Below are 25,726 nucleotides of genomic sequence, written 5' to 3'. Positions count from 1 at the left end.
TACTACCTTTTATATTCTATTTGACCATTCAATTTCAATACCAAGAAAGATGTTTGAAAAAGCATGACTCTAATACAACAAAGGTAAATAAAAATAAATTTAGAAATGTGCCTGCAGAAATTCCTGAGAATGAGACTTTGTGCCTGCGAGCGCAGCTCGCGCCCTTGCACAGATTAATGAGGTCTGGTCCACATACCAATTAGTTCAGCAACAGCACTGAATGGCCATGTATGACTTGTGGAGTTTGTATGAAGGTACTTTGGGTGGAGCTGTAAACAAGCAAACAATTAAAAAAAAACTCGTACAACCTTAGATTCCTCAAAAGCTTCAAATATACAGCACTGTTGCAATATTGATACATCATTATTATTATTACTGACTGTATAATAAAGCTGGTCACAAAGCCAGGAAATTCTTAACTATAGCCGCAGCATTTTTGAAAGCTATAAAAATTTCAAAATGAAAAAACCTTAAACAGATGTTTATGAAACCTTTGGGAAGAGCTTGGAGAAAATTTCTTTAAAATTCAACAGCCTTAATAAGTTTGAAGATATGTTTCAAATGTTTCTAAAGCAGTATGAATTCAGAGTCCCCAAAGTTAAAGGCAGTTATGTTGACTTCAGTAGCAAGGTGTTGAACAATTACCATACAGGATTGCAAAAAGGTGTCACAGATTTTGCCCATGCCATATTATCTTGAAAGGTAACCTGAAGAAGGGAGCTGGCAACTGCTAAAACACACAGGGAAAAACCTTAATAAAAGAAAAGAAGATTTTTTGGAAAAAACACACTTTGGCTCCTGAATCCCAAAATCTACTGAATCTGCCTTATGCTGGAGCAACAGTTGCAATAGTCTGGATGTGCGCCTGGTAAAGGAGTCACAAAGGAGCTCTCCACACGTCGGAAATGGGGCAAGTGTATAATTCTAAAGCCCATAAACAATAAGCAATAATGATGAAGATTTGGTGTAAGTTCAACTTAGTTGAGTAGGAAATATCATTATCATATCATCAGGCATCCATTGTCCTAAGGAGATGCAGCTATTTCAGGATGATATCACTTTGAAATTTGATGCGCTCGACACTGATCATCAAATACCTTCTCAAGATCTCATGTTGAATTTAGATGATTTTGCATAAAGTAGAAACCAGGGGAGTCCCCAGGTAAGAGGTGCAGGGTGTTTTGAGGAACCAGCCTATAATTTTGGGCTTGGCGGTAAATGTCCTGATTAGGCACTATTACATAAAATTATTTGGAGGGTGTGAGGGGTTTTAATTTACTGAAATGATAAGAAATGCTAGGAAGAAAAAGCAGAGAGATCAGGCCTTTGTGTCAGAAATAGCCCATGCAAGTGGCCCAGCGCTCACATGATTTCTTATGTGCAAGCAATTGCTCTAAAATGATAAAAACAATTAACAAATGCTAAAGGTGTCCTGTAATTTTCATAAATAATGCTGTATGATCCTGTCATAAGGTACTAGTTTAAATACTGTATCTAATGTCAATGTGCTTAATTTTAATGTACATGACAAAGGTCATATAAATGTATATAATGTTACTACGTTTATATTACCGGGGGATAGCAAAATTTTGTACCAAACCTAACACTTTAACTGCCCAGACGATGTTTCCAGGAATTATGAAGTTCACAGCACCTAGGTAAATAGTATTCCTAAACATTGGTACCAGAATTAATTTTCCAGGGCCCTTGCCGCTTTTGTTTTAAGTAATAAATCCTCCTTTTAGATATTAATTAGGTAACACCCGTTTTCTGCCCCCCCCCCCCCCCCCCTCACATTAGAATCGGTGGTGCAAGCCCTGTTTTCAAATGCATTTTTCCATTGAGATGCATTTTTCTGTTCGGCCTACTTAAAAATATTTCACTGTGTTTTGATATGCCAGCTTTGTATCGTCTATGCCACTTGCTTAGGTCACAAAAGTTGACAAGAAAGGTGTTAATTGATGAAACATTTATTCCTCACAATTTACCATTTTGTGCGGGCGATCAAACGCCCACGTGGTTGGGTTGCGTGAGTGATGAACTGATTGCGAGTGATCACTAGCATCAAATGAAAAGGCCTGAGACAGGGGCGGCTGGGAGTAGAAAAGTATTGGTATTAGCCTCCGAAATTAAGACATAAGAAGGTCCCTCCGCAAGGTCCTGAAACTATTTAACAGGGGTGGAGCTTATATGTTCTTATTTAAGAAGGTGGGCAAAATGACCTTTTCGATATGATGGTTTAAAATAGCTTTTGGCAATACCATATCTTACAAAATTATTTGAAGGCACTGGCCCCCGTTGTCTCCCCCAGACACTGATGACCCTGTGGTAATGTAGTTCATCCTACTAGTTTTGGGTGAAGGATCGGTCCTACGAAATACAAATGAATTATGGCTGCGGCAAATTACTCGAGCGAAATCGTGTTTTGATACAGCGGTTTGCTGCCCAGAAATGGAGCCCCAAGGTATTAGCCCATTAATTCTAATACCATGAGGCTTTTGGCCCGCGAATGAGATTCTATTACGATAAAGCAAGCGATTTACTTTAGAGTAATGCAGCAAAAAAAAGTAAGATGTATCATTTGATTTGAGAAACCGAGAGAAATAATGTGAGAATGTTGCCTGTGACTCTACGGTCATATAGAATCAAAGTTTTACAAAACATACAGTTCATACAAAACAACTTTTACAACTGCCTTTAGCTTAAACAAATTATTTCATGACTGTTGCTCTTTATATTCAGTGTCTAAATTTTGTCAATCAAATTATCCATCCAAAGGCATTGCTAGCAAAAGTACAGCTACATTTTGTAAATTCATAAAGTTAATTTCCAGAAATATTTTTTCTATAAGCTGAGGCCTTATAGAATAGAGCTGGGGCTCTTCCCACCGTCCCTTCCACTGACAGTGGCCCTCGTAGTATTAGAAATGAAAAACTAATACCTTACTGCTGTTCACCCATTCTTCGACCATGGCTCAACAAGAGAAATTCATGTCATGCAGACCACAACAGACAAAAGAAATTTGGGGGCAGTGTATTAGTTTTTGGAGGCTAATACCATGGCCAGGGCTGCTGATTACGGCATTGATTACACTTTTCAAAGATTTCAATGACGATTAGGAAAGCTTTCATTCAACGAACAGAAAAGCAAATATAGCTTGGCTATATGAATAGAGCTGGTCGCATCGATAAAATTGTTGTGAAAAAGTGGCAGCGTACAAAAAGCAAAATAAATTTCCTGCAATCTCAGAGACCATAAGTCGCCTTCCTTTGAAAATAAAAAGGTATTAGACTAATACCTTTAATACCACCCCACGCCGCCCCTGGCCTGAGAGATTATGTCCCAATCTGAAGAAAGTTATGTTGCATCTACTAAAATGCATTCTCCAACCATCCCTAGAATTTGATTTCCCCCCCCCCCCCTGTAATCTCATTGGTAGCATGCCACTGGGTGGGAAATGCCACACTTGTGCTATTTATTCCCAAAAAGACCTGTGGACTGTTCAATGTTTTAGGATAATTCTTTAAGTTCTGACTACCAAAACTGAATTTAAAGTTTTTCAACCGCTTACGCCTTACCCTTTCTGCTCTAAAAAGAAACAAATTCAAATCTCAATGTCAGGTCTTCAGAAAGTTTTGTTTTTTTATGTGGTTCAAAAGCAAGCCAACTCTGCCAAGCATGCCAACCTAGACTTTTCCTAGATACCACAGGATTGTTGATTAGTGGAAGCCAAATTCCTTCAAAGGGTTTCTTGAGAATCTGAGGGCTTTCTTCATTTTGCTTGATATAAATTTTGTTGTTTCACTGATGATCTTTATTTTCTATCATTCAATCAGAGTTCACAGGCAGTAGTAATAAGTTAGCAATTTAAGATGCATATTTCCATCTACTGACCCACTATTTTGTAGCAAGCTAATTTCACTAGAAATGGTAAATTGTGAATAAATAGAGTCCCAGCTGTAAATAGTATTACTGTAACCAAGGGGGCAATGGAACAAATACCTGAGGCAAGGCTATGATTGTTCACTGCCTGTATGTATGTGATGTTGTTTGGTGTTGGGACTTCTCACAAGATCGGGGACGGGATTTGTTAAAAGGAAAGATTGAAAGGACGTGACCATAAACATCTTAAATTAAAATCCCTGAAAAGAGAACAACCAAACCTGATATGGATAGATAGGTAAGGCCTAGGCATTGAATGGATTCGAGAATTTGCTGTCATACTTACAGCGCTCAAATACTGTCCATCAGAAGCTCGAACTGGAATTTCAAATGCTTCATTTTCCCTGGCGTTGCCCTTTCTGCACAATTCCGTCATGTCGAGAAAATATTGCAGATTGCTTTTTATGAGAAACTTTAGCGCTCTCGTGTAGTCTCGTTTGTAGTCGGTGGCGGGATGAACCAAAACAATGAATTTCCGGGGGTTGCCTCGCTCAAACAACCTTATTATCTCCAGGACTCATTCCAGGAAGTAAACAGGGTTGGTTGCCACAGATGACAGAAATTTTGACAGACCTGTAAATTCATATGATTAAAAATGTAACATATAATAATTGAAGCAAGAGGTAACATAACAATTGATTGAGACACAGTGAAGCTGGAATGCAACTCCACTAAAGGAAACAGATGAAATCTAACTTCTTGTTTGCATGTGCAGGCAATTGCTTAACCTAGTCACAAAGGCACAACTTGACTTAATACTGTATTACACAAGACTAACGTGTTCAAATTTCAAAGTTGTCTTGTCTTTGAAATAGAGAAAAACAGTTTACAGCCTTGTGATCTTTTATAGTGGTGTTTCTTTTGAAGATGAGAAGTTCAATGAGGATAATCATGTCAATATATTCGTTTTCTAATTTGTGCCGAAATAGGTGCGCTTTTGAAAAGGAAGTTCAATTCGCTTTGAACGTCCATAGATGCTACTTCCATGGCGACCATTGAGTTTCTGGAGTTTTTGTAAACAAAAATTCTTTATATCAAATTTGATAGATTAGTGCAAATCGTGTTTCTAAGATGGCCATCTAGTTCTTGTAGAATATAGAGACTCGAGTCTTCTCTTTAGTAATCTGTTCTGCATACCTTGCATTTCCCAAAATCTCTGTGTACCTCCTGTTCTCATTTGAAGGGGCTTGGGAACAAGAAAGGAATATGAATTCTTTAGCAAAGAAGCCTGGAGCCGAACCACTCCAGATTTGCAAAGAGGACTGGGATCGAATCTTCATTAGCGTGTGTCATACACTGTACACACTCCTGCTCCCAAAAGTTTTGCTCCATCCGTAACAAAATGGTGGCACTGCTGCAAAATTTCTTTAGCTACAGCAAGTTTCATTAGAAGTTGTAAGATGAATTTTTGCTAGAAGACGATCGAAATTTAGAGCTATAGCACCAAGATCTTGATAGTTCCAAAAATGATACAAGAAAAAATATGTTTAATATTTCCTTGCATCTTAACATTATCAGCAATTACTGTGACGTTGTTATAGTTTCTTCTTCAGAAGACGAATACACTCATTAAGCCACTCCATCCTACCAAATGCCGGAAAGATCGAACTGGCAATTGAATCTACCAATTAATATTTCGTGCACGAGTTAACGGCCAAATGGCTTGCTAAGTTGGCATAAACAAGAGGTGATATTTGGTAATAGAAGATTTCTTTTTCTTCTTGACCCCCAAAGGTTTGACTTCACCCTTTTGCAAACATCTTAAAGGCTGGAACAAAATATTAACTTGCAAATACTGATAGCAATAAACACACAATACTAAATAAAATTGTTGCAAACAGTAAAGATGTTTCGTAAATTAAATCGAACTTTCAATTAATTCCTCATGACATTTAAATCATATTTTCTCCCTAGCAGATAGATATAGAGTGTAGGTTTTGTTTCAATTGATCTTTTTGCAATAGTTTCCTCTGCGATGAATACTGCAAAGATAGAAACACTGTCTGATAGGCTTAGAATAAATTGAAGGGCTTAAAGGGGGGTTTACCCTGTTCTTCGGAGGTCTGAAAGGCTTAGCTGCAACAAACCCTCATTCATGTTAACCCCAGCCTTTTTGAGTTAGCAACACCCTTGAAGCCAAGTCTTTTTTGTTCAAGAATTAGCCTTGCTAGCATTATAACCATCATTACATAACCACGAAATTGTGAGATTGGGTGTTCGGAAAGACACTCTGTCATGCACTTTTATCAAACCTGCCTGTTAAAAACATATTGCCGATGACAAAAGTGGTCTTAATCATTTCAATTAAGCCTTTTTGGGTTCTTATACAATGAGCATATAATTAAAATTTAGGGTTTAGATTCTTATAAGCAATGCTTTTTTGAAAAATTGGTTTTTGAAAAATATGATGTGATCTTGGTAGAATGTGAATGCAATAAACATTTTGATTCATTTGATCATGTTTAAAGCTGGATCAGATATATTTTTTATTTAATACTCAATATGCAATAATATTCTTGCTTTATAGTCCATCTCTTATACGAAGATTTGATTTATAGAGTGACCTGGACTATCATGTCATAGCCTTTTGGTTTGTTATGGTTTTTAACAGTACAAAAGATTGTTCTTAAGATTACGTTGATCTTTATCCTGTGTCTAGAAGCGTAGGTAAGATGATTTTAGAGCGAAAATAATAATTTTTCCGTTTCAACTACTGGGCATCATCATCATCATTATCATTATCATCATCATCATCATCATCATCATCATCATCATCATCATCATCATCATCATCATCATCATCATCATCATCATCATCATCATCATCATCATCATCATCATTAGTTGCATCATCAGAGCTTTCTTTGTCCTCGATCGCAACTTAAGCTCCTAATTCATTAGCAATCCAAAACCATCAACAATCCAAAACCATCAGCAATCAAAAACCATCAGCAATCAAAAACCATCAGCAATCCAAGAACATCAGCATTCCAAAACCATCAGCAATCCAAAACCATCAGCCGTCCAAAACCATCAGCCATCCAAGACAATCAGCATTCCAAAACCATAAGCAATCCAAAACCATCAGCAATCCAAAACCATCAGCAATCCAAAACCATCAGCCGTCCAAAACCATCAGCAATCCAAGACCATCAGCATTCCAAAACCATCAGCAATCCAAAACCATCAGCAATCCAAAACCATCAGTAATAAAAAACCATCAGCATTCCAAAACCATCAGTAATAAAAAACCATCAGCATTCCAAAACCATCAGCAATCCAAAACCATCAGCAATCAAAAACCATCAGCATTCCAAAACCATCAGCAATCCAAAACCATCAGCAATAAAAAACCATCAGCATTCCAAAACCATCAGCAATCCAAAACCATCAGCATTCCAAAACCATAAGCAATCCAAAACCATCAGCAATCCAAAACCATCAGCAATCCAAAACCATAAGCAATCCAAAACCATCAGCAATCCAAAACCATCAGCCATCCAAAACCATCAGCAATCAAAAACCATCAGCATTCCAAAACCATCAGCAATCCAAAACCATCAGCAATAAAAAACCATCAGCATTCCAAAACCATCAGCAATCCAAAACCATCAGCATTCCAAAACCATAAGCAATCCAAAACCATCAGCAATCCAAAACCATCAGCCATCCAAAACCATCAGCCATCCAAAACCATTAGCTATCCAAAACCATCAGCCATCCAAGACAATCAGCAATCCAAAACCATAAGCAATCCAAAACCATCAGCCATCCAAAACCATCAGCCATCCAAAACCATTAGCTATCCAAAACCATCAGCCATCCAAGACAATCAGCAATCCAAAACCATAAGCAATCCAAAACCATCAGCAATCCAAAACCATCAGCAATCCATAACCATCAGCAATCCAAAACCATCAGCAATGCACAACCATTTCAGCCATTTCCTCCCTTAAAAAATCACAATGAACTTTCCTCTATCACTGCGTCTGGCAAAGAAAACCTCACTGTATCAATCGTTGCGTCCAATGCAAATTGTGATGATCATGGGCCATCTCGATTTCAGCAATCAATTCCTAAGCCTGCAAAATTCGTGCCCATCCTTTACACCTCTAGATGAAGCATCGCAACATTTGTACCCTAAAACGTTCCTTTGCTTGACAAACTCCTTTCGCACTTCGATTCCTCCGGTGTATTTCCTTCTTCCTGCAGACTAGCCTAAATGTATCCTATTCCGTTAATGGGGGACAAATCGCAACTTCATTTATATCTAAAACTATGAAGACTACCATCGCCGTAAAACTCCTCACATAGACATAGGAATCATTTCAAGTATGGCTGCCCATTTGTAGCAATATTCAATAAAAGTTCTATTCAAGCAAATTTCCGATTTAATCCTTATTTCAATTGTAAAATTTTTCATTTAAAGGAAGTTTAATGTAAAACATGTAATCAATACAACAAAATGCATCCGAAAAACTGTATTCAGTTCAAATCTGTATTGCTCAATTCAGCGATTTCTTTTTATCAATAATACGCCGGTAAGTGTGAATGATGGAATATTATGCTCAGATCTAGAACATGTGCTCAACATGCTTAGAAAAGATCTCGAAGATTTACATTTAAATTTGTCATCAAAATTTAACACTTTCCATGCGCTGAGAATTCCAGGAAAACGTGTAAGACATGTTGGTCGACCTCGTTTGTCAATACCAACAGAAACCTTGGAGGAATTGCATGGTATGAATTTTTCCTGGAGCAAAACTGCATTAATGCTTGGAGTATCTAGGTGGACGATATCCCGCAGAGTTGAAGAATATGGATTGACCCATCTACAGCAGTTCAGCGATATTTCTGATGATAGGCTCGATGAAATCATTTTCGATTTTATTTCTAGGCATGGTTCGACTACTGGAGAGCCATATCTAAAATCAGTGGAGATGCATGTGCAGTGAAGAAGAGTACGAAGCAGCATTAACAGGGTGGATCCTCGAAATGCAGCTCTGAGGTGGGGTGACTTAGTGTTACGGAGGACATATAAAGCTCTTTGGCTAAATTCATTGTGGCATTTAAACGGACATCATTCTTTAATTAGATGAAAGTTCGTGATACAATGGCTGCATCGACGGAAAGTCGAGAAAAATTATATTCTTGAAATGCAGCACAAACAATCTTGCAAACACTGTTTTATCACATTTTTTAAAAGGGATAGATGAAAATCGGGGCCTATGACAACTATTCGTACTGGGAAATACCAAAATATTTTCAATGAGATAATTTGGCATGAACCTAGGAAGCTGGCCATTCTGCAGTAATGCAATACCCAATCATAACTCCAAAAAAGTAGTAATCAGTTTCCAGCATAGCCTGGAGCCCGTGATCAGAATATTTCTCCTTTATTTTGACATTGATGAGTTGGGTCCATTCCTTTCTCGGACCACCAGAGCCCTTTGCCATTTCCCCCATAAAGTCGACTTCAAATGTCTGTCTGAAATCATTAATTGCTTGAAATTCATAAAAGGTCGTTGTGAGGATGTTTTGTCTTTCTACATAGATGTAGTTGGTTTATCCATCAACAGCATCAGTCAGATCAATCACATCCTACTGTCTTCCCTTTATCAGTCTTTTCTAGAAGCTAGTAATAACCTGAGAATACAGTATTCATTAGACCTTTGGTTTCAATTTCACAGATGATTTCTTCAATTTTATCAGTGGTATGTGACACCTTTTTTGACACAACACTAGCTTCTACCTTAGGAGCAACGGGGAACAATGCTGTCTTCCAGTTTTGGAAAAACGGGGCCTTCTTTCTTTTTAGCAGCATCAAATTCAAAGGCTGGTCTTAATAATTCTTTGTCATCTTGATCAAGACCAGAGAGGACTATTGGATCATAATTTCTGTATATATACTCATAGCCCTCTTTGACTTCAACATGTTTGACCTTGCTCAGCAACTTTTTAAAGTGCACGATAATTGAATTCTGCCCCAGGACCAAGTTGAACAGTCAACATTTTCTTTTGACGCACTTTGACAAATTCATAATCTTCTTCCCCCAACAATTGGAATGTATTCACCAATGCTTGTGTGATAACCTTCCTGATTGTACTTTCACTGTCATCTGCATAAACGACCAACATTCTATTTGCAATGATCGAATCTGATTTTAAGGTGAAACTGTCATAAAACTCTTCCACGCCGTCCTCCTGAAAACATTTGAGCATGACAAACGGAAATGGTTTACTTTTTCTTTGATGTGTGTATCCTACAGTCCTGTCTCTATCAAGACCTGATGGGGAAGCTGAGGCTGCCCTCAGTCCTTCATTTCTGTTTATCCTTCTGAATAAACCAGCTGCTGAACTTTTTCTACCATATTTCTTGCCTGATAAAGTGTTGTCTGGATTGTTTGTCTTTCGGGCTGCCTACTTGATCTGCTGTTGTCATTTTGAGTGTTCAGTGGCGATCTTGGGCTACGCCTACTTCTTGGTGGCGGCTCTGATACAGAAGTTTATCCTCGTCCTACTTCTGAGAAGTTGTGATGCCTCCTCCAGCAGATCAGCAGCCTTGTTGGTTATATAATCTTTATCAGCCATTTTTGTGTTCTCACTTGTGCCGTCTTGTGACTCGAGCGGGTTGTCTAATAAAAAACGAAGCACATGGGAAAGATGCACTCTCCCCAGTCTCTTCATAATGAACATATTTTCTAAACTGAACAGCTCTTTTGCATTGAATAGCTACGTTTTTTTAAGCATTGAGCACATTTTTGGCATTTAATGCCTTTTTGCTTCGAATACGTTTTTTTGTATTGAATATATTTCTGCACTGAAAACACTTCTTTGCATGGAATAAGACTTTTGAATTAAATACATTTTATTGAATTGAATACAGATTTTTGTATTTATTATAGGTTTTACATCAAATCTTCATTCAAATGAAGAATTTTACAATTAAAACAAGTATTGAATCGGGTATTGAATCGGGTATTGCATGGATAACACATTTTATTAAATATTGCTACAAATGGGCAGCCATATACAAGAGACTTCACACAAGCTTCCTCTAAACCATCAAACACGTTTTGGTCACTAATAAAATGTTTGTCACGGGATCTTCTATTGTAATTAGGTCATTTGCATCCTTTGGTAAGATCACAGTTATCCCTGTCAAGCCTCTCAGGATGTCTTGCACAAGGGTTTCCTCTTGCAATTAGAATGGTGGCTACCACCCTAATCTTGACTCTGATGATGTCGATCATCAACGATGTTGTTGATGTTCAACAGTGTTCTGTCACATCTCCTGTTTTATTCATCATTTTTATTGTGTATGTTGTCTCAGCACACAAAACATGCATGGATGCACGGAAGGTCTCTGCGTTCTTTTCGAAGGTAAAGGCACGATGTCTCAATGCATTTTCAATGGCCATTAAAATTTCCTATCCAAAAGTTAGGTCTATTGCTACCTATCCAGTCAGCAGCGTAAGACAACGTTTTTTTTGGTGACTGGCGTAAGTGATGGTAAACAAAAACAACTCCGAAAAAGGATAGCGCTAAAGCGACCAATGGATATGGCGTCTAGTTGGTACATCAAACCCACGTGATCATAGGTCCAACTGTGTCCGAGATCGTCTACGATTGGTATTCCCATGAAATTTTCTTACATCAGGAGAGCTGGTCCCACATTAGATGTTGAATTTACAATAAAGCTCAATTCTTGGGTTGAAACACTTGATATAAAAGATTCTCATGATAAAAACTGTTTTAGAATTGATTTCAGACGGTTTTAAAGTAGAGGGCTCAAAGAAGTGACGTGCGAGAAACCGACGCAAGTGTGATAATTGGCAAGGATATAATTCGCAGGTACTCAAAACTATCGCAAAATGAAACAAGGTAACAGACAAACATGAAATAAGACAAGTAACAGTATTAAATTTTATAATTCAACTAGATAATTGTCGTCTAAAAACGCCAGTCTTCACTTTCATAGAAAATTAGAATTTTGGACAGGAAATTGAAAAATTGTACAATGTCTTTCTTGTAGAAAACGATGCAGGCAGTTGCTTCTACGATACACAAACACATTTATCAACATTGCTACTCCTTCAGAGCGTCCAAACTGCAACAAGGTGAGGACAATACAATTGACGGGAAACTTATATTTAGACAAGCCAGTAAGCTACGATCGCTAGCAATGTGAACAAAATTCACAATACTATCAAGCAACAATAGAGTCTATCAAAGCTGTCAATATATAGAAGTGGCTTTGCCATCGTTATGAAAGGCCGAGCAATTTACTGTTACGAGCCAGTTCCTGATTGCTCTCAAATACCACAATGGCCCCATTGAATAAAAGGCTGCCTAACTTGAAACTGATGAAGGCTGTTGGTAGAAGCAAATCAGAGAACTAACAATTTGAACCACGTGAAAATTAACGGAATAGCCATAATATCCACCATTGTAATAACACTTAACACAATTGGCGAAAACGAGGGCTTGTTTGAAAGAAAACATGGCTACTACTTTGTTATGAAAAGTGACTTTTATTGGGCACTGTCTGCCGTGAAAACGTCGAGTTTCCTCCATTGGCTTTGCAAAGATCACGGAAGAAGGGAATTTAAACGGGAATATACATTAAGCATATCATTTAACAACCATTAAATGAGATATAACTTGAGGCCTTTCAAGCCCGTATCTATCATGTACATTCTATCTATTTGAAATAGCATTGGACAGTCTATCGTCTCTGAAGCAACTTTAAAACTTCAACAGATGCAACGACGGACGTGGCTTGTGGCTTTCGGGTAAAAGAATTAAAATCATATGGAAAATTTTTCGATTGATATCAGTTGGTTAATTAAATGTTTGCACATGTGACAGAAAAGAGCTTTCACCCAGGAAATGAAGATAAAAATTGCAATACAAGAATGACCCTTGGGAAGATTGCGTTACCAAATCTGCCTATCGACCGTTAAAGACGCACAGACAACGCGCAGACGAAGCGCAAGAGAACGCAACGTATAGCGTGTTAAGGCAACATGCTGGCATGATATCAACATGCAAGCGCATCGAGGGTTGAGAGATATGGTAACTCTCATGTCCTCTTCATTACAGGTTGAATCCTCCTTGGGGCAGAGGAAGGTTCTGCGAGAATGTAAATTCGTTATTTTCTATTTGAGGTGCAACAGCGTCGACCTCTAACGGCTCGTCCTCCTTGAAATAAGTGTCTATCAACTCGTATGCCTTTTTATAAATGTCCTCATTGCTATGCTGTTGAAGGTATTCGATCTTGTCTATACCTGGAAAAGAAGCACTAAGTTTAACAAACTTCGTTGCCTTGTGAAATGTGGCAATACACTAAGTTGCCTCGTGAAATGTGGCAATACACTGTGGCGATGTTGGCCCAAATAGTTGATCCTGCTGTAACGGGGCCCCGCCCTAACTAAAGAGACGACTGCTACGAATCAAAGTTCATTGTTGCAAATCAATTTCTAATTAATGAACTTCTTGCCAAGTTAATGGTGAATGGATATTGTGAATTTTTAATGACATAGGTTTTTCTAGTGAGTAAGCCAATTTCAATACAAATAAGCTGGTATGTTTTTGATGCAGAGTGTTATATGGAATCATAAACATTCTCCGCAACTGACAACAACAAGCTTCACATTCTTAGGTGCAATTCAAGGGGGTTTTTAATTCCCTCACACTCTACGTTACATGGCAATAAACAGATCTAAAAAAATAGACGAAAAGCACCAACTGTAATGATAAATCAAGCTTTGCAAATCTTTCTTGGTGCGTAGCCACTTTTCTTTGAGAACACTGGTCTTCTGTTACAACTTTTGCCTAAGTTGAGTGCTAGCTTACTAAAATCCTCAAATGCACATTCCTTGAATGGATCAGAAACAGGGTATCATACTAATGAGCAGGCCCAAATTACAGGCTGTCCTGTAAGCATGGCTAGAAGCATTGGATGCCTGTATCAAATGACGGACTTTGGGGCTTTGCAGCATAAATAGAAGTAAAAACTTTGTTCATATTAAAGGGATAAATGTTCTCTCTAGCTTAAGTAAAAAGTAATCATAAGTTTACCTTGGCTTCCTGACTGTCCATACCTAAGCGATGCGGGAAAGACTGTTCCTTCGGCTGGGGCATGCATGTTTTTCGATGAAGGCAACAACGCGAAGGATAAATAAAGCATGAAAACTAAATAAATACCTTTGCTGGCCAATTAAGCCTGGCGATGTCATACATGAAAATTAACTAAAATATTTACCAAAACATTCTTCCACTTCCAATGCATATCTGTTTGGAGATCCTATTGACTTGGCCTCCTTCTCGCCGATCTTCAAGATATTGTCAAGTCCATTCAAAGCAACAAGAACGATTTTTGTATCCATTACAGATAGAAGGTCACAGAGAGGCTTTATGCAGCCTTGCGAAGCAATATATCTAAAAACGAACAACATCGATAAATACTTGCTTGATAATGCTAGCTCCATATTTCTAACTCAATCAAACAATTGCTAAGGGAAGGATAATTTGATAAAAGCCAGTTGCTTAAAGATTACCGGTCTGTTAAAAAGCAAGCTTAGAAGCATTGGAGCAAGAATCAATGCAAGACTCTCATAGAGTGTCGGATTTTTAAAACTTATTCAAACAAGGAGAATAGGTTTCTATGAGCTTGACTGAAACGTTTCAACTTATAAACAAAATATTTATGAGCAAAACACTTACAAAGCTAAAACAATCGATCAAAGTAAAAAACAGGAAGTGTTGTTACGATGCAATATCGTACCTACGAATAGTTTATAAGTTGAATTTGTCAAAAAATGAGCAGAAACAAAATATTTATAAAATAAATAAATTACTTAATCTGCTTGCTCGTCCCTCCGGAGGTTGCATTTGTTATCGCCCAGGCAGCTTCTTTTCTCGTCTTGAATTCAGCGTTGCATAGTATATCAACTAGCGCAGGGATAATATTTGAGTCGATCACTGCCTGGAATAAAATAAGTTGCAAGTAGTTGAAAAATAATCAATCCAAGGGATTTAGGCCATTCTGTTATATATTATACACTGGTAATGTTTGTTTAACGACTGATCATAAACAAACAAACTGCCAAGGCTTAACGACTTCGCAAGGAAAAAAATTACCTGGATTTGCTGTTTATTTCCGGCGGTTATGTTCGAAATTGTCCAACAGGTTTCTTTTCTAATTGTTTCTCGAACGTTCCCCAAAAGATGCAACAAGCAGGGCAATGCATTGCAGTTTAAAATCACCTAGAAAGTATTTTTCCAGAAATTAGTAGAGTTGGCTTATATCCGAAAATAAAAAGTTATAAAACAGTTAAGGTATTTAGATACCCTTAGGAGGGTACATCTAGCCATGAATGAAAGTCACATGGCTTAGCAGGACGGTCAGTGTTGAATTATGGGGCTGAAAAAACAGGTTAGCTGACATAAATTCCTTCTTGGTTTTATTCCTTTGGGAACTATATTGAAGGTCTTAAAAACATACTGGTTAGAAATTAAATCACTAAAATTTTGAAAATAGTATCTTCATAAAGACGGACAAAAATGCATGGGATATGATCTGCCTCCAAATTGTTTCAGTGTATATTTATAAAGTGATATGTATTTGATGTATGAATGACGTCATCAATAGAAAGGACTGAGTTGCTGCTGCAATATGATATATACCTGAGTCTGGACGTCATCGCCAGTGACAATGTTACCAACACCTCTGACTGCAGCAGAAACTACGTTTGTTGCATGGTGCCTAACGTAAGTGGTATGATAAATCAATCAAAACTCCAATAAAACGAAAAACATAATAAAATACAAGAGGGCGATTGATAGTAAAAGCATCAGAAATCTATTTCAATCAAATAACTATTGAAATTGTCACCGACAATAAATCACAGAGATTATTTCTTGTTACCATGAAATGCAATAAGGAATGCCCATTACTTGAGAGTAAAAAACAATTACCGTATATCCCCTAATGAACGCCGCCCTCTAATAAGCGCCGTCCTTCATTAGATGCCGCACTTTCAGCCAACCATTTGCAACAAAAACGTTTTTAGAAATTGGACACAACAAGAAATAACTAAAAGTTTATATGCTTACGATTTGAAAGCTATCAAAGTTTTTATGTCATAGACAAGGGATCTGACGAAGACATTTTTTGACATTGACATTTTTTGGCATTTCCATAAACTTAACATATCTTTTATGAATGTTAGAACATTGTTTACAAAATCTTCATTACATGTTTTTGGGAAAGGAAAAGATTGTCTAAAGTCCATTTTCATCTTTTATTCGCACTTTTCTTGTCATTTTTCATTTAACACACATTTCATTTGGTATCAGACGCCACCCTCTGAAAAACGCCACCCTGTATTAAACGCCGCGGCGTTTCTTAGAGAAAATACGGTATGTCACTCTTATACAATGTTTCTATTGCAAAATCTTACCGAGGTTAACCCGCCTAGGTTTCGTTTACAATACGAAATGTTTTTACCTGGTTCGTTTAACTCAAATTGAGCCAGAAATAAATTGCATAGTTTAAAATGTTTTATAGGCGTGTAAAACTGTGGAATACTCTCACAGCTCAAAGGAAGCAGTCATCATCTCAGTATAATTGTAGAAAAACTGAGTAAATTACATTTCTGATAGTAATTTCATATCCTTGCACATAAATATTTAACATTCTAAATATAATTTTAAAGCCTTTAGTTAGAACTTTTCGACGCTGAGATGCGACCTTAAAGGAAACCAATATGGAAATTGATGAAACGCTTGGCGGTTGAGCTCAGCTGTCCTCAGCTTGTCCAGGTCTACAGAATGGAAAAACTCACGTTAGTAATTCGACAAGTCTTCGGCAAACTCCAGCATCTATGACTGCTTGGATTTTCATATTAGGCCCATCGGACAGGTATGCGATTGCCCAACAAGCATCAGCTAAAACGTCTGTGTCACTATGGAATAGCAGTTTGGCGAGGGTTGGCAGGAAGGGTGACACCTAAAATCATTCAAAAAATTTCTTTAGGTAAAAAAACCAAGTTGAAAATGAAAATTTGTTTTACGGGGTCGGCTTGGAGTGACTTCGCTAGTTTGCATCAATCCGCAACCTTTTCGATATACGCCGCTCCAAAACACGGCATTTTCTTGATATTTTAAGCTTCGAAATAATTCTTGATCATCAGTGAGCAAAGGTAAAGCTGCTAAATATCCCCAAAGGAAAATCGTCCTGACCCTTTAGTATTTTACTTTCTAATACATTTCATCGAAGCAGCACTTTAGCAAATATACCGTAACACATTCTACACTTACATTGACATAACACATTCTTGATAGCTGAATTAAGCTGGTTTCTCTATCCTGGCAAAATATTTTTTCAGAGAAATACGTAGGTGACTACTAGCGTTTTAAAATTGTGGTGAGGAAGGGGGCTAAGGAAAACTTACGTCAGAACAGTAGACACTAATAAAAAAAGTCAAACACCGTTTTCCTGTAGAAATATAAAATGTCTTAACAACAGCCTCTTGCATTAAGAAAGAGTCTCTGAGTTGCATCGCTGAACGTTAATAGTTCACAACTGCATTTTGACGAGATCTAGTCCCTGACCAACGAGCTACGTACACACGTGTTAGCACTAAATGAGACTGAACAAAAACCTGATGTTCCTAAAGATGTAATTGGTGTTGAGGAATATCAGATTGGACGATAGGACGGAAATAGTGGTCGTATTGCAATTTGTATAAAAAACTATTTTAAGTATCATCCACGAAACGACGTTCAAATAAACGACAAGGGACCTCGATTGTATTGAAATTGAGCCCCCTAAAAGTCGATCTTCCACCATTGTTGCCTGATATGCTCCCAGTGATCCAGTAGAATCCTTGAATAAATTAAAAAGATCCTTGGAGTTCCCTTGGAGATCCTTGGAGAAAACAGATTGGTGATCCCCAAGTAGCATTGTTTAGTCTGGAAGTGCTTTAAATCTTCACGAAAGACTGTAACATGGTTTTCTGAGTCAAAAAACTTACTGGTGCTTTACAAGAAGGACACAAAACGAATATAAAACGATCAAAAGTCTTTGAAAAACTTTAACGAGTGGGATTTTCTTGGGATCTTGCTGCAAAACCTTGGGAACAAGCAATCGGAGATTCGAATGATGTTATTATCCTTGCAACCGATTGGTCCAAATTGTTTTCTAAGATTATTATTGGAGGGCATGCAGAACTACGATAAATGATGGTTTGTGAAAAGTGCAGCCCTTGGATTAGAGAAGAACTCAAAAACTTTATAAAATATAAGTTTAAAAAAGCAGTCGATTTTAGGGCAAATGGTAAAAACCAGATTGACCGAGATTTCCATTCTCGACATTGACAAGTCTTTTTAACAACTGATATAAGGTACGATAGTAACGTCAATGGCTATATGAGCAGCTCAGTTTTCTATTGACCGTGGAAAGGCCTTTGATACAGTCAATAGTGCACTTTTAAGCCAAAAACTCAAGCACTATGGAGTTGCATACACTAAACAGTTTTAAAAGCAATCTATCTTACATCTGAACGTACTTCCTTTCATCATCTCCTACTCTCTCCATATGACTTCAAAATGCGGACCATAGTTCAAAGCGACAGGATTTCCGTTCTTTTCGTGCTTGCAACACTTTTTTCGATAAACAGATAATATCCTATTGGTAATTATGAGATTTGTAATTGTAGTATAGGTTGATTTTAAAACGAAATGTTTTCAGAAATAAATGCGATAATCTCATGGACATATGCTTATGTTCTTACAGGTTATGTTCATTATAGTTGGATTCAGGTTACTGGCCATTTTATATATCTCGATAAAGAGCTGGTGGCAATCTATCTGATAAAAACAAACAGCATCGACCAGATCACAAAATGATGGTGCAATCAACTCAACTCAGCGAATCGACCGATGTGCCAGTTTAATGATAGTGTAGAAGATACTGCCCATTTCTTGCTGCTCTGCTATTAACACTAAACACACACAGAGGCCCATTCAATTGACAAAGTATCAGACATATCCATGCTATACGATATTTGCAGCTTAAATGAGATTTATTTGGTTTCACTACTTCTTTACGGTTTCGCTACTTCTTTACCAAGTTTCGTGATACTTCTGATAAGCATAAACTGCTAGAAACCATGAAATATATTACAACTACAAATCAATTTACTCAATCAATCGCATGATCATTATTTAATCTTTCTTTTCAAGAGCTGCTCAGAAAGCTGAACCTTCCTCTTTTCTCTTTACTCTTTTCTGTCTATTTTGTTGCTCTTTCTTGTTTGTAAAAGCCGTTATGGTATCGTCTTGTATAGTTAATTTTCGTAAATGTGTAAACACCCTAAATTACGTTGCAGCTATTTTATTTCTTGTTATTTTAAATTGTAAATAACTGCACCGGTGATGAAGCGGAGGGAACTCTTCAGTTATGCTTGCGGTCTTACATTTTAATTCTTCAAAGTTTTCATTAATATTCCACCTGGTTTATCCCGAGTGAAGGCATTCATCACATCTGAATTGAAAAGTTATTATATTTCTAGAGTAGAGTTATGAAATATGTCTGTTTTGTAATTGAATTTGTTTATATAGAGAAAAGTGATCACAAAATGACAGATTTTTGCGAGCTTTATACAACAGATTGATAAAGTGTACTGCAGTGTGGACAGTGTGGAAAAGTAGAACGAGGTGATATGACTGCTACCAAAAATATCACTTAGGAGTAAAAATGTTATTCCAAGCAGCTCTACTCCGAAAGTAATCCATTGAGGTGTGTTTATTTAAGTTTAAAATTTTACAAAACTATTACACCTCACCTTTGAAAAATCAGGGGGCGGGCTTTTTCCTCGGCACAGATTTGAAAGACACCAGACGGCGTTTTGGATCATTGAGCTTTTGGAACATCGATTGAGTAAACTAAAATAAAAATAATGGAAGTTTGCAAAAAATATTGCGTAAACATGAACACAGCAGAATAATCAGTGACAACAACAGGCATATATAAGGCCATCCTTGACAAAACAGTGTTTCGAAATCTCAACGTAAGAAGAATCTGGAAAGTAACGCCGATGTGAGGAAGAGAGATTTAAGAGGCTGTGGAGGCAGAAAGACACAACAAGACGATATTTTGCATCAAGGTATTGAGTGGGTACATAGAAAGCTTGATTGAGGCTTTCCATGTACAAAATAATTCTTTCGAATTTAGAAGAGTAAGCTGTGAAACTTATTGCCTTGTCAAGCCAGGGAAGTAAGAGAAAATCATTCTATTGTGTTCTCTACGCTCTTTTAATTGCAATAAAAGGAAAATTTCCTTACTCAAGCAGCGGTTGCATGATTCCTTGATCAAGAACATAATTTCTGCACAAAGGACCATCACCGGCAATGTTTCCAAGTGCCCAAACAGCCTACAAAACCATGATTCTCGTACAAACACTCATCTAGATGTCGATTATGTCATACATAACATGGTGTTTCATCAAACAGCCTCAGGTTTTATCCAGTGCACTAAAATTTATCAAACCATTAGGAATAGCAAATAGTAATTTTGCTACTCCAAGCCACTCGAAACGATACCAAGGAAAAAGACACGACATCATCCTCCCCACTTTCTTAGTTGTAATAAAAAGTTTTAAGTGAAAGAAATCGATTAGTGAATATTGAATAGAATATTGTCAATATAACAATTACAGTGTAGACAAAATTAGCGTGCCATGCTGTTGTTTACATCACCAGTCAAATCTCCTGGGGTCTGGGTCTTAAAGTTGTAATAACAACAGCAATAATAATAACACTTAGATGAATGCCACAGCATGCTAGATTAATTTGAGCAACATAAACTCTCGTAATTAGAATCTCAAAGAGAACATCATGTAAAACGCTTACAGTGCAAATGAGAACGATGCAAAATCAAAACAAAAAATAACAACATAATCCTGCAAAATGAATTCATAAAGACACGCCAGTGTCAACTTGTCAAGACTGGCTTTTACAACTACCTGTTCCTGGACATCTTCGTGTGTTGAATGTAGCAGCGAAATAAATATTGGCACCGCTCCAGCATCAACGATAATCTTGGTCTGGTGCGAAGTTCCTGACGCAATGTTTGTCAATGCCCAAGCTGCCTCAAACTGTTAAAATAGAACGATGTTGACATTTTACAACCTAGAAAGACGCAAAAACATTTATAACCCAACCTGGATCTTAAAAAGATCCTGTATCATAGCTATTGTACGCTTTAATAATTTGGTATTAACGGCTGGTTTCAAGCAACTCTTCCTTCAAAAACATGGAACATGGATGTGACTAAGGCTTTCATTTGCTGATAAGATTCACACTGTTGATGACACGTGATGAAATGAACAATCAAAGCTAATACTTTTAGCTAATGTATGGCAAAAGCCAACCTGTAAAACACTGTTTTCTTCCTGTTGCAGAAACTGGATAAGCTTAGGTATAACACCTGTCTCTATAACTTCATCGATTGGTGGATTGGGTTCTGCAAAAAAATGCAACGGATTGGGCATAAGTTGCAATAATATAACTCTCAATAAATATACCCTGTTAAGTCAGAACTAGAAGACAAACACGACCCATGGCAAAAAAGCATGTTGCAAATAGCCCACTTATTGCAACTAATTCATCGAGTATTGGATTGACATCCAGGTCTCAAAAGTTTTTAATATTTTTAGTCAGATGTTTTTAATAAATTTGTGAAAAAGCTACATATTGCATGCTATTTTTCTTGAAATAGTTTACTTATCTTTTCGCTCATCTTGTATCTATTAATTGTAGCAAACATAGATTTATATGTTGATCATGGAGCCAATACAGGCAGATTTTAGAGAGGAGATGGAAGCCAATATAGGCAGATTTCAGTGATGAGATTGAAGCAAATGCAGGCAGATTTTAGAGAGGAGATGGAAGCAAATGCAGGCAGATTTTAGAGAGGAGATGGGAGCCAAAACAGGCAGATTTCAGCGATGAGATTGAAGCAAATGCAGGCAGATTTCGTGACGAGATTGAAGCAAATGCAGGCAGATTTCGTGAGCAGATGGGAGCAAATACAGGCAGATTTTGTGAGGAAATGGGAGCCAATACAGGCAGATTTTAGAGAGGAGATATGAGCAAATACAGGCAAATTTCGTGAGCAGATGGGAGCCAATACAGGCAGATTTCAGTGATGAGATGGGAGCCAGTACAGACAGATTTCAGTGATGAGATTGAAGCAAATGCAGGCAGATTTTAGGGAGGATATGGAAGCTAATGCAAGCAGATTTCAGTGATGAGATTGAAGCCAGTACAGACAGATTTCAGCGATGAGATTGAAGCAAATGCAGGCAGATTTTAGAGAGGAAATGGGAGCTAATGCAGGGAGATTCGTGAGCAGATGGGAGCAAATGCAGGCAGATTCTAGAGAGGAGGTAGGAGCTAATGTAGGCATATTTTGTGAGCAGATGGGAGCCAATACAGGCAGATTTTAGTGAGGAGATGGGAACCAATACAGGCAGATTTCAGTGATGAGATTGAAGCCAGTACAGGCAGATTTCAGTGATGAGATTGAAGCAAATGCAGGCAGATTTTAGAGAGGAGATGGAAGCAAATGCAGGCAGATTTCGTGAGCAGATGGGAGCAAATACAGGCAGATTTCAGTGAGGTGATGGGAGCCAATACAGGCAGATTTTAGAAAGGAGATGGGGGCTAATGTAGGCAGATTTCGCGAAGAGACCAGAGCCAATACAGGCAGATTTTGGAAAGGAGATGGGAGCTAATGACTGTTTCAGCCCCTTATCATTTCTTGAAACCCTTCATACCCAGTGAAAATGGCATATCATCCACACAAGTATGGCTTTCAACCTTTCTTTAATAGTTAATATCAGGATACAATTATCGTGTTTGTAACAGTAAAAACAGATCATAGAATGTGGCATTAATGGTAAATAACTTGCAATTCCATTTAGGTCATCATAGGCATTTCAAAGAATTAGGCTCCTTAGGCCAGATTTATGATACCTGGTCTTATTTAAATTGTAGGAAGATCAATTTTTTTAATAAAAATTCCTTATCTGTTCATACTTCCTGTCTGCTTTTTGTTCATAATATCATCATCATTGAGCCATTTGATGACAGTCTGAACAAGTGGCAGCACTGTCTGGTGGCACAAACTCAGATGGCCGACTTTTTCCAGTTGTTTCGAAATCAGTGTAATAAAACTCTGTTTCAGAGTCCCAATCCATTGAAAAAGCCAATTAGTTGTCAAAAATGCAATATTAACTCTTTGTATACATGCACAAAATAAACATTTGTCTGAAGCATTTTCCTAAAAGTTTCTTTAGAGAAATACAATACGAGCTGAGAAAATGTCACTTGTGACATCAAATATAACGGTTTTCACTTTGTTTCAAGCTGGTGTGAAGCTTGTCATTTCACAACTTGAGACACCTGTTACTGTAATTTGTTATTTGTGTATAGATCTTGAGATTTTTTGTTACTGTAATTTGCTCATCACAAACTAGAATTTTAGGAAAAGTTCCTTTTTTGTCAGTTTTCTTTAAAGACTCACCTTCCGATAAGATTTTTCTAAATCTCTGTGCGGCAGCAAGTTGAATTTCAGAATTTCCACTGCAAAGCCCTTCAATCATCTCTGGTAATATCTTTGAAGCCTTAGAAAATAAGGAGCAGTGAGAAGAACATATTTTCACAAAGATATTATAAAGGTATATACTTTTATTATTAGCAAAAAGAAAAACTAAAGAAATCTAAAAATCCAAAGCTAGAACTCAGTAGGCAGGAGAAATATCAAACTTTTCAAAGATACTTATATTTATATATATATATATATAACAAAGGTAGAAGGATTTTTTTATTCTGCATTTTAGGTAAATCTTAAGTGTGTTTGACTGGTAAACAATTTTCTTGCAAGTCTGCATGAGACAAATCATTATTCAGAAAATTAGTTTAAATAACAAAGGCATCTAGGGCTACAAATGAGTAGGAGTTGGATAATAAGAGCAGCAGTGATTAAATTGCAAACAAGTAGGTCACCTGGATCAGATCTATAACAAAGAACTATACATCATACAAAGAATAGAAATAGCATTGAGTGAAAGTTGACCACCAGGTAAAACTGATTATAACTACAGGCCTTCCTGATTAAAAAAAATCACCTAAAATTCTTTAGAAGCTGACACAAACTCCTGTAATACATTTTATCTATCTGTGTCTATGGTATGCGATTTACAACATCTATTTGCATTATGATAAGCTATGTGTTAAAGTTATTTAACTAAGTTGTCAATACCAATCACTATTTCTTTACCTTGAGAAGATTAATGCCATCAACAAGGTTAGCTCTACTAACAAAGAACATTCAATTGCCTGTTTATTTATTTTCCTTATCATAGTGAAATTTTTTATCGTTTTGCAAACCGATGTCAATTGGCCCCTCTCCCTAACTTGGATTTCTTTTTGAACAAAAAAATTGCTAGACCTTTTCTGGATCATTCAGTTCAAAAACCAACTACATTAACTCCAGTTAAAAACAATTAACCATTAACCAACTCTTCTCAACTTTGGCAGATGCATGTGTTTCATTTTTTATAACAACAACTGATGATCTGCTACTTGCTAATTATCTGTTTACTGTACAGCCAAATGTGAGATACAACATGTGAACACAGTTCATTAAGATAACTGTGGCTTAAGGCTCTATGAATTTAGGAAAAAATTAAGAAAAGTCAGGTTCAAACTTGATCAAAGAATCAATCTGAGTTTCCTGCACCTTTTTTAAAATTTCATTAATATCCAAAATAAAAGTAACCTTGGTGATTGTATGAAAGTTTCCTGATTTTCACATTTAGATTTAACCTCAGAGTAACAGCATGAAACTGTCCTGCTTTACACTCTTCAAGAAGAACAATAACAAAAGACAATGTTATGTTTATGAAGGTTAAACCCAACTGTAAATACTGAATGCTTTAAACATTCTACTACTTTCTCTAAGAGAATTGGCATACGGTGTCCTTTGGAATAATTCAAAAATTTATTTCGGCACAAGTTGAAAAAATTTGAGAATATTTGACTAAAACAGCAAATGTATTCTTATCTAATAATAGTGTACATATAAACACTCACCAACAGCTGAACATCATCCGGGAACTGTGAAGAAGCTGCTTTTGTTGACACATCGACGTTTCGTTTTTTGAATAGCTAGAGTAGATTGATTCATATTGTCAGCGGTTGCAACGATTGATTTTACACTTAGGTCAAAAATCGTATACTATTTCATATGTTTATGTTACGATAAAAAAGGGTAGGCCAAGTGGCCTAAATTGAGACACTACTGGAATCGACGTAAAGTACAGTTATAAAATGCACCCACAACTAGCAACTAGTGCTTTATAACTTTTTGAATTTTCAGTAACTTGCTTACAGGCAAACATATCAACGATTAAAAGCCAGATAATAAGAACACAGGCAATGGTCAGGGTACAAACCTGTTCTTCTCTTTTCGCTTTTCTAATTTGTATACCAGATTCCTCCCGTCGCCTTCGCAATTCAGAAGTGTCTAAAGCTTTATTTTTATATTTTCCAAACCGAAAGGACATAGTGGACAAGTGGAATGAGTCGGAACCAATTTTCTTCAATATAAACGTGTTTCGTTACTACTGCTTGCATTCAGCATCAAAATGGGGGAGATTTCTTTTCGATGCCTTCCAATTCTCGATCTTGATTGGACGAGCGGCAGGGC

At 37.1% G+C, this 25,726-nt stretch overlaps 2 protein-coding genes, 1 long non-coding RNA gene and 1 pseudogene across 5 annotated transcripts in view; all 4 read right to left on the bottom strand.

Moving 5' to 3' along the window:
• Positions 1–4,459, bottom strand: part of LOC135685288 (uncharacterized) — a 34,609-nt gene extending 30,150 nt beyond the window's left edge. For 2 of the 3 annotated variants that reach the window (XM_065201179.2, XM_065201180.2), the window contains exons 1-2: positions 4,229–4,459; positions 197–269 (exon numbers count right to left, since the gene is read on the bottom strand). In XM_065201179.2, coding sequence (XP_065057251.2) covers positions 197–269; positions 4,229–4,318 — 163 coding nt within the window. In that variant the 5' untranslated portion in view covers positions 4,319–4,459. The remainder of the gene's footprint in view (positions 1–196; positions 270–4,228) is intronic. The other variant, XM_065201181.2, reaches the window with a different exon arrangement.
• LOC148958414 (uncharacterized) lies at positions 1,776–4,221 on the bottom strand. The gene is made up of 2 exons (XR_016144634.1): positions 3,328–4,221; positions 1,776–2,078 (listed from the first exon to the last, which is right to left on the bottom strand). It is a non-coding gene; the product is annotated as an uncharacterized LOC148958414 (long non-coding RNA).
• A 2,862-nt stretch (positions 4,460–7,321) lies between the features above and the next one.
• Positions 7,322–10,629, bottom strand: LOC148958413 (uncharacterized; annotated as a pseudogene).
• A 1,225-nt stretch (positions 10,630–11,854) lies between these two features.
• On the bottom strand, positions 11,855–25,726 carry LOC135685292 (importin subunit alpha-7). Its single transcript, XM_089112769.1, has 13 exons — positions 25,473–25,726; positions 25,111–25,185; positions 23,540–23,639; positions 21,384–21,475; positions 20,976–21,107; positions 20,296–20,384; positions 19,797–19,896; positions 16,794–16,957; positions 15,634–15,712; positions 15,088–15,213; positions 14,805–14,932; positions 14,210–14,385; positions 11,855–13,232 (listed from the first exon to the last, which is right to left on the bottom strand). The coding sequence occupies exons 1-13, from the start codon at positions 25,581–25,583 to the stop codon at positions 13,042–13,044; spliced, it is 1,563 nt and encodes a 520-aa protein (XP_088968895.1). The 5' UTR covers positions 25,584–25,726; the 3' UTR covers positions 11,855–13,041.

Source organism: Rhopilema esculentum, chromosome 15, assembly GCF_057945365.1.
Source record: "Rhopilema esculentum isolate cy_ngs chromosome 15, ASM5794536v1, whole genome shotgun sequence".
NCBI classification, from domain to species: Eukaryota; Metazoa; Cnidaria; class Scyphozoa; order Rhizostomeae; family Rhizostomatidae; genus Rhopilema; species Rhopilema esculentum.
Note: the sequence above shows the minus strand (reverse complement) of the source record. Positions and strands in the feature narration are given on the sequence as shown.